The sequence below is a fragment of the Terrapene carolina genome, unplaced genomic scaffold (genome assembly GCF_002925995.2).
Source record: "Terrapene carolina triunguis isolate 2854851 unplaced genomic scaffold, T_m_triunguis-2.0 Scaffold113, whole genome shotgun sequence".
Lineage (NCBI taxonomy): Eukaryota > Metazoa > Chordata > Testudines > Emydidae > Terrapene > Terrapene triunguis.
Window position 1 is genome coordinate 22611083 of NW_020664464.1, and position 9809 is coordinate 22620891.

Genomic DNA, 9809 nt, shown 5'->3' on the forward strand with positions numbered 1-9809 from the left:
TCAAGTTATTTTTTTTAAATTTAGAATACATTTTCAAAATTAAAATAAACTAAATAGATTGCACTCTACCTGGTGAGAATTAAAATAAGACTTGAACACAACAATCTAGTTATGATATTTTGTTAAGATTTCTTTGACTACATCAGAAGGGCCTGTAATTTCCTTCATAAAATAATTTTTTCCCCTATCTTTTTAGCATTTTACTTTAGGTCTCCTCTGTGCTTGTGTATTTTGGACACTGGCATATTAATGTCTGCGATACTTTACCTCATGCCATTTGCAAATTCAAGCACTATATGATGCACAGTATCTGAAAGACTTCAGCTGATATTTATGCAGTGTATTGTGTTCCTTTTACCAAATGTTTGCTCAATATTTAACCATTTTTTGACTAAAATCTAAAAATCCCCTAGAGGCAAGTCAGGAAAGGCTTTGTTATAATTTCTATTAAATTGTAGGTTTAAGGAAGACATTGGTTTTGAAGGAAATTAATGCTTTGAATGAAGCTCATTATGAACTGACCTTGGTTTTTTTCTGGTTCAAATCCCACTCAACAATTTATAGATTTGGGACTTGTTTGCTAGATATTTAAGGATTTTACAAACTATAGTGGCAAAATGCCATAACCTTGGCTAAATTAAGTATCTATAGTATCATGAAACATAATAAGATTTGTCTGCTTTACTTACCTCGCTTATTTAAAAGCCTTGACTTTTTGCAGTGGTAAGCAAGCTCCTGTTCACAGTGTTCTGCATAGTTAATTGTAGCCTGAAGCTGTTCTAGGGTGGCAGTATACTTGAAGAACACAGTATGTGGGTTCTCTCGATTAGCATTTTTGACTCTGGTTAAGTCCGTATTGTTGTGCTGTATAACTGTCCAAGTCGTATCTTACAAAACAAGGAGGGAAAAGGTAATGCAGAATGTAAAATAGCTGCAAAAGTTAGCAATGGAAATAAAATGTGTAGTGAGGTACACCTGGGATTAATGTGAGTTTTCCTGTCCTTTTGGGGATGTGAAAAGGAACACAACATGTCTGGGTAAAACGTTCTGCAATTAAATACTCTTGATAGGATATCAATGTTCCCTTTTTTGAAACTTCTGTACTGTGCATTCTGTCCTGCACAATTACCAGTCAAAGAAATACTAGATGAAGAGAACCAAATATCTATTTTCCAAACAATACACAGACCCTAAGCTGAAGTGTAATGGAGTAAAAATCACAGACCCTAAGCTAAAGTGTAATAAACTTTTCCTATGGTTATTTCTCCAAGGTATACCTTGTTTATAAATGGAGATCAAGTTATATCCAGGCTTTCATTATCTGCACAACATTTCACACTATTTTTTTGAATAATTGATTTTGTCTTAGAGAATTTATAGCAATGGCCAAAACTTACTTTTCCACTACCCTATACAAAAAAAAACACAATACCAGAAACAACAATGGACAAACTGAATAAATCCAAGTGTTATATTTATTGTGAAGCAGAGAGGAAGACAGGTGCTTCCAGCCACCCCAAAATCAAATGATAACTATAATTTCTGACATATGTGACTGCAATTAAAATATCATCTGTATTATCTACACAAATGTATGATGTGTACTGGGGCTGTTTTTAAAACACAAAATGTCTTTCTTTCCTGACATTTATTGGGAGAATAAGTGAAAACCTTAAGTAAAATAAAATAAAATATGTATTGTGACAAAGTTCCTCCTCTATCTTGGTGGGTCCTGCGCTTATTGGCGGATTTTCTTGCCTCAGAGATTCACCATGTGGGTTGGGGAACAGCCCAGAGACCTTCCCCTCTGGAAGAATCCACAGTCCAGGTCAATTGGGAGGTTTGAGGGGAACCCGGGCCTGCCCTCTACTCCGGGTTCCAGCCCAGGGCCCTGTGGACTGCAGCTGTCTATAGTGCCTCCTGTAACAGCTGCATGACAGCTACAACTCCCTGGGCTACTTCCCCGTGGCCTCCTCCAAACACCTTCCTTATTCTCACCACAGGACCTTCCTCCTGGTGTCTGATAACACTTGTGCTCCTCAGTCCTCCAGCAGCACACCCTCTCACTCTCAGCTCCTTGCACCTCTTGCTTGTTTTTAAATTTAATTGGAATTTATGCGGATTGTTGTTTCTATACATTCATCCATCCTCTGCACCCTCCTCTCATATGAATTCTCTTAATTTAGTAATGGAAACGCCCTGCAGAGTACTGAGAAGGGCCTGAGCTGATCAGTTATGCCATTTTTGTCATCTAGTTCTCTGCTTCCAATGAAAGAAGAGTGACATGCCAGTACAGTTCATATTAGCTAGCCACTTTCACTATGAGGCATTTAGATGCATGTACCATTACATTCTAATAACTCAAAACTTTCTCAAGAAGAGGGATAGTTAAACCAAGTGGATGTGGAAACTACAAGAATTTTTTTTAACGGTAAGAGGAAAATAATCTTGTCATGTTATCTTCAGATAGGCCTGGTACTACTCTAACAATATCTTCCCTTGTCTTATATTGTTGCACTTTCTATAAATGCTTAAAGAATGCACATCTATTTTTTTATTAATGAAAAGTAGTCTTCATTCAAATGTATTAGGTATATAATAATCAGGTGCTGACTGAGTATATACTAGTGACCTCTTGGCCTTGAAAGTAATTTTTTATAGCTATCTTTGGATGTGAGCAGGGGAGTTTAGACATGGATCCAATCTGAATAGCCCCTAAATTGAAGGAAGTTTTTATCCAGTTTTCAAGATGAGGCCCATCTTTAGTTCAAATGCTTCCCAGAGAGAATGACGCCGGGAAATCCCCATAGGGCAATGTTGATCACAACAGCACCTTAATATAGGCTGCAGTTAAATGGAATGATCTAGCCCATTTAACTGATTTGGTTTGTAAATTTGATTGTAAGACATTCAAGACAGAGATTTTGCCTTCCTGTGTGTTTATATAGTGCCTGGTATAACAGGGGGCCCTCAATTCTAACTGGAAACTTTGGACACTACCTCAATAAAAAGAACAACAATAACAATACACTATAAAAGCCATAAGTAATCTTATATCACCTGGATTGATCTGAGGTCATACTTTCTGTAATGATCCCAGATCACAAGGTATTTAAGAAAGGGACTATGATTAATTGAGACAAGAGGAAAGCAAAGATTATCAAAATATTATTTCCAAAAATATTGCTAAAATTGCTTGTATCTTATGTGTTACTATGTCAGTTGATATATTCTTGTATTATCTACTAGCAAAAAAACTCCAAATGATCTTTCTGAATAGTGAAAAATGCCTTTCAATGTCATCTTACTGGAAAAAAATGGTAGTAAGGATATTATATTACTATCTATATTGATTTCAAGCCATCTATTGGTGCATGATGTACTGCATGTCCACAGAGTGACACATGTATGTTCCTGTAAATGTAAGACATGCAACTTTTTCCTGTAATATGGACTCTTTCCAACTTGACCCCCTGTATTGTACAAAGGTGACAAATCGGGAACATCAAGAACATTTGATAAATTTGATAAATATTCTTACATTAATCATTGTAAGACTGATCTCTAGTTTCACAATAGTTGTGGCAGGAAAGCAGTTCTACTTAGAAATTGTAAAAGACATGGTAAAAGTTGCAGCAAATAAATAACCTTAATGTTACAAAATAGATATAATAAAATCATATATTTTATAATCTACCTGTGGCAACAGGGTAATGCTCTGGTTTGCTTGTGCTTTGTGAAGTTATAAAAGACAGTTTTCAGCCACACTAACAAAACACAAGGAACACAAAGAGTCCGACTGGCCATGACTATAGCATAGGTGACCAGGAGAGAAAGCTTTATACACACCACAAAATTTTAAGGACAATAGCAATCACTGTGCTTAGGGAGTGCAGACTCATGTTCCCCTAGGGATGGTAAATTGCTTTAAACAGGGGCTGGAGGTAATGCAGCACACTGTTCTGTCTATAGAATGATGCAGCTTGCACATTCCCTTCTGTGCACTGGGGAGAGGCGGACTGGGATTGTGCCCTTAGCTGGCCCTATTAAGGTCTGTACAATCTAACCCAAATATCTAAAACTATTTTTTGAGAATAAAGATGAGTGAACTGGTTGCTTCTTAAATCTGATTTGTGTCAGCTGAGTCAAATTCAGAATCTGCAGTTCAGCAAACTGTTGGGACTTTATACCCAACTTAATTCTAGTAGTCATTGGAAATGTTAATCGCCCTCTGTCCTTGCTGGCTTTGCACCTTCTGTAAGAGCTCACTGCTGTAGTCTTAACCATTTTGTTCACACTGAACATATTTGTAGGATTCAATTCTCCTTGGGCTTTAATCAATATTTTCCTTCTAACTCTAACAGTTCTGCAGACCTGTGCCCCCTGTACTTTATTTCCTATATTTCTTTCAAACTGAGTATGACTGACACTAAAGGAAAATTTAGAATAAGAAAAGAACTAGTAATCACCTAGAGGATAAGCATGTAGCAAAAAGCCTATGGGAAGCATCCAGACACCTATTAATCAAATATTGAACTTAAATTTATCTATATATGCAGATTTATTACCAATACTTGTAAATGTTTTGCTAGAAGAAAGGATTCACGCTAGTGCTGTTGGGAAACAGGGAGCTAAAAATGAGAGCAAGTTCAGAGCTATTTTTTCTACACAGCTCATAGCAAATGGAAAGAATAAGAGAGAAACAAGGCAGCTGTTACATCTACTTCTACACTCCCAGAAGGGGCGAAACTAAAAGAACAATATTTCTGAAAAAAGTTTTGTCATCTTGATTGGGTCTTTGGACCCAAGGCTTATGATTTTGAAATTGACCTCTAAGAACGAGAGAGGGTAAAGGAACCTCCCTCCCAGCTGCCAAAAAATAAAGCCACATGAATGTCAATAGCAAGGCAGCATTGCAAGAAATGTGGGCATCTGCCTTCATGGCCTCTGGTGGGAAAAGGGAATACCAGTCATGAGGAAACTGGGAAGAAGACGAATATAGTAGATTCATCCTGTCAGGCTGCATCTCTAGATGAGGAACTGATCAATGAGATTTTCTTAATGTGTTGAATAAAGAGTGACTGATAGAAGCACTAGCAGCTGTTCATGGATACACAAGGAAGGATAAATCAGACACTAAGCTGTACCTTGGAGAGTTGGTTTCCTCCTGATACTGTTTAAGGACACTGGAGTCTTTCTTCCATGAGCTTCTTCTTTGGTTCAACCTCATATTAATTAACAATGTAGCTAGCACTCTCTGATTTCTCTTTTTAGGGGCCAGATAGTTATATTGGTGATCTCACTAATTGTTAATCCAAAGTATGTTACCAATATCAGGCAGACCACTTTCTTAAAAAGTCAAAGCACAGTCTTTGTTTTTTCAGGCAGAGTTAGTGGTTGAGATTTCCAGTGTTATCTAAATCCCGGCCGCACTGAGATCAAAGGAAGTTTCACATTCACCTTCCATTATTTTGATGGAAGATATGTGTAAAGCCCCCTACACTGTTTTGAAAACCTCAGCGAGTGGCTTTGCTTAGAGGTAGACTTCTATCAGTCCTTCAAGAAATAAACAAGATTATTACAGATCAGTAAAATATCTCTTTATTTTCCCTCAATGTAACTATGTTCAAAGAATATCAGTATGGTTGAAAAATCAAGCACTCAAAGTTTCAAAAGTACCAGAAATAAAGTTGCCCGTGCAAACTGTCTTAAAATTTAGGTTTTGTAAGAATATATTGTTATAAAACATGAGACCAAAAAAAGTTTCTATTAATTTTTCCTATTGTTTCCAAAATAAACAGTTAATTTTTTAATTAAAAGTTACCCTGAAATGCTTATAACCCTAACATTGCAACACTGGGATAGTGCTGGAAAAACTTTAAAGTGAAAATTGCTAGAAAATGACCACAAACAAAAGTAAAACTAATTAAAACTAAAAGAACACAGCATAAAAATGAAAAGCATATTAGATTTTGAACTAATTCAGCATCTACAATCTATGGTTAATTGCAGGCACACATAGCAGTAGGCACAGTTAAGTTCAACTGGATGTCTAAATACCTTACTGATCCACTCATTGGGGGTGCAAAAAATAAGGCCATATTTTGAAAATGAGACTTTATGAGTCCAATTAGTTAAACCAAATCTAGCCAAACCAATTACAAGTAATACACAATTCAAAAGAGAAGGTTTAATATCAGTATTTGTCCCACCAATTGAAGGACAACTCTGAATTACAATCTTTCATAAGGGTAGGGGGTGAAAAAATCAATAATTTTCCTCTGAAAATTCACTTATATCTCAGTTTCTTCAATGCCTGCAGAGAAGTAAGATCTAGCTTCATGAAATCAAAACTGTGCAGAAAATGAACTAGTCTGAAATCCTCCACAAATAGGGCATATGTCCCATTTACGCAGAGCACAACAGGAACCCAGTGTTAGCTACACAGTCTGAGTCTTATTATTCTAATTTCTCTGCTTAATTCTTTGTCAAATATTCTGAGTAGAGGAGTCACCTTCACTTTGCTGTATACATGTACATTAAATTCTTGAGATACAAAACTTCCTACTTTGCTTCGATATAATGAGCATGCATACAATCCCAGCTGTGAGTTAGGGAAGTTTATCATCTCACCTGTCATATTGCAGTATACAAGAAACGGTCCCAAGGGGCCACTTCCATCTGAATCGATATAGTAAAAGCCTGAAGTGTTCCCTGTGTGCTTATAGGCTTCACATGATTGCTCATAGATGGCTGTAAAAGAACATCTTCCATCACAAACGTAATGGCATTATTTTACCTTTTATTTGGGGCAAGGAAAAAATGTGGGAAGTTGAACAATATGACATGCATTCAAAGGTGAGGAAAACAGGGGAAGTCACACAATAAAAAACTGTACTATTATTTGCATCAGTTAATAGGATTTCATTTTACTGGGGAAAAAATCTGAATGGGTGTTTTTATGTATTTGCTTTTTGGCTCCTAAATTAGGGGTCTTAGGGAGGGACAAATGGCTATGAAAACCAATCATTTAAGGTCAAAATGAGTAATATTTAGCAACTGGCTAGATTATGAGGAACTTGGAAACTGAACATTAACCTTTTCAATTTTATCAGATCTCCATACAATTTGGCAGTAGTATAGTATTTCCAGCAATTCCAACTGACGTATTTATTTCGTGAAATTTTTTACTCATGCTTTTGGCTGCTGGGAAGACCTTGTTTCTTCCTCTGTTTTTTTCAGTATCAGGGTAAGCTTGTTGTCAAAGTCTGCAGTCCAAGAGTAAATAAGCAGCACAGAGAAAATTGTGGCTCTTCAATCCCACATAATATTGATTCTACACCACTGAAGAGGTAGTGATCTGAGAAGGCTTTATATGACCAAACCTTTGGAAACTGGACTTATGAATCCAGCTCTATAATTAAATGGCAACACACTACTAAGTAAAATAATATTTCTGGGTAATAATTGCACATCTGAAGTGAATCAGTTAAACCTTCTTAAATTATCCATTGCTACCTAGTACAGTTCTCCAATTAACTGTCTGTTTTTGAACTTGAACGTACTTTGTCAGAAAGAAACTTTCCTTAACAAATAAAGAGACAAGGCGGATGAGGTGATATCTTTTATCATGCATACTTTAAAAAAAAAAGACATTTCTAAAAAGAATACACAAAATAAAACAAAGAACACACACTTTTCAATTTCCTGTATATGGGAACACAACACAGTATGAATTATGAACACTGAAGGAGGCTTTTATCCAAACATTTGTCTACTTAAGCTCAATTTATTCAGATTTACAACTGGGTATATTATTACACAAAATAAGGTAACATTATTGAAAAGTGCTAGGATTGACAGCACTGTAGCTAAAATCTAATGTTAATCCACAGAGCAGGTTCAGCAGAGGCAGAAACAACGTAAGCTTCCCTGATGTCTGATCCCTGAATTGGTGTAGAAAGCTGCTAAGCCAATCTACTTGTCTATTTGGTCTTTTGAACCTCTATCAAGTAGGGTTCCACAATGTAAATTGTGATGGTAGTTCTGTGATATACAGATCTATCTGGTATGACAGTCTGAGAGCACCAATTTTAAGGCTGCCCAAATTGCTTCATGTAGTAACAACTTTCAGTATTCAATGCCCATTAAAGCTAATGAAAAGCCTCCCAAACAAAGAACCTGGGGTTAGGCGAGTGCCATTTTTTCCCAGTTCTTTTGCTGATGCATTACAATATGATCAGCCATATTGGATTGGGTCCATAATACTGAATTATAAAGTAAGGAAAATAAACATCCTCATTAGCTAAAGATTACTAAATGGACCATTTTTGCCACTGCTGGAATATCCAGTAGGCACAGTCAAGGTCACTCACAAGTTTCAAATTATAGCTCCATAGGGTAAAGAGCCTTAAATCAATTCTCAGTATAAAATAAAAGGATAAAAGTATTATAGAGGCAGTATGCAATAGCATATCATCATATCCATTTTGAATTTTATACTAGTAGTGACAGCATGGAAAATTATAATTCCTCTAAAGCAGATTTTGGGAGTATGGTCTCATGCTTCACAGTGTTGCCACTGATCAAGAACTCATTGCTAGGCCTATTACATCAAGAGTCTCAATGTTTATTCAATAACTAAACAGCCATATTCTCTTTTTCTGTAATTGCACAGAACTCCCATTGAAGTCAATGAGAGTGTAGTTCATAGAATAAGGGAAGGATACGGCCCTTAACTTTGAGACTATTGACAGAACAGCACCATAAGACTGTACAGTTGGAACCATTACTAAACTACTGTAAACAAATTTAAAGGGACAGAATGTTATACTGCTGCAACTACTATATCATATCTACTGTATAATTCACAGTGCTTTCTTATTATTAATAAAATGTATTATACCTATTTTTCAACATTAAAAAATGAGCAGGACAACTTTCATATACCTTATACACACACCATTGGGCTCTTGATGAAAAGTTAGAAAATGATGGAGTCCATCCATTTTTTTTACATCCTTCATCAATTGATTAAGTAGATAATTTATTAAAAATTATGATGCTTAGTCTTGTCATCCTCTAATAGAATACAACAGGAACAGCTCACAGTGATCTTTGAAAAGCCTGTACCATCAATGTTCTTCCCTTGCTATAAAAATTTTACCTTATCCATAAATCTTGAAAGGCTAGCTACCAATTCATTTAGGCCTGGTCTACACTAACCCCCCAAGTCGAAGTAAGGTACGCAACTTCAGCTACGTGAATAACGTAGCTGAAGTCGACATACCTTACTTCGAACTTACCGCGGTTCAGACGCGGTCCACACGCGGCAGGCAGGCTCCCCCGTCGACTCCGCGGTACTCCTCTCGTTGAGCTGGAGTACCACAGTCGACGGCGAGCACTTCCTGGTTCGATTTATCGCGTCCAGACCAGACGCGATAAATCGAACCCGGAACTTCGATTGCCAGCCGTCGAACTACCCGGTAAGTATAGACCAGCCCTTAGAGTTCAGATGGCACAGAAACCATAATAATTGTAGGTGGTCTTTATAAAGTTTTGCATTCAATGGAAACAAGCAGTTTTTCCAAAATCTGAAATTTTTCAGAACAGACCAGGAGCCTACCCTCCACATGATCCCCAATAGGAGTTTTGAGGGCAAACAACTTAACTTGTTTTCAGAGAGAGAGCGATGGACAAATTTATGAGTACAACTGTATGACCAGGTTGTTTGTGGCAGTCAGGGCCGGCTCCAGCATTTTTGCCGCCCCAAGCGGCAAAAAAAAAAAAAAAAAAAAAAAAAAAAAAAA

The 9809-nt window shown here is 36.7% G+C and overlaps 1 protein-coding gene across 1 annotated transcript in view; it reads right to left on the reverse strand.

Moving 5' to 3' along the window:
• Positions 1 to 9809, reverse strand: part of LOC112112200 (contactin-associated protein-like 4) — a 308184-nt gene that overhangs the window by 61097 nt on the left and 237278 nt on the right. Inside the window, exons 12-13 of the mRNA XM_024208012.2 lie at positions 6634 to 6753; positions 690 to 887 (exon numbers count right to left, since the gene is read on the reverse strand). Coding sequence (XP_024063780.1) covers positions 690 to 887; positions 6634 to 6753 — 318 coding nt within the window. The remainder of the gene's footprint in view (positions 1 to 689; positions 888 to 6633; positions 6754 to 9809) is intronic.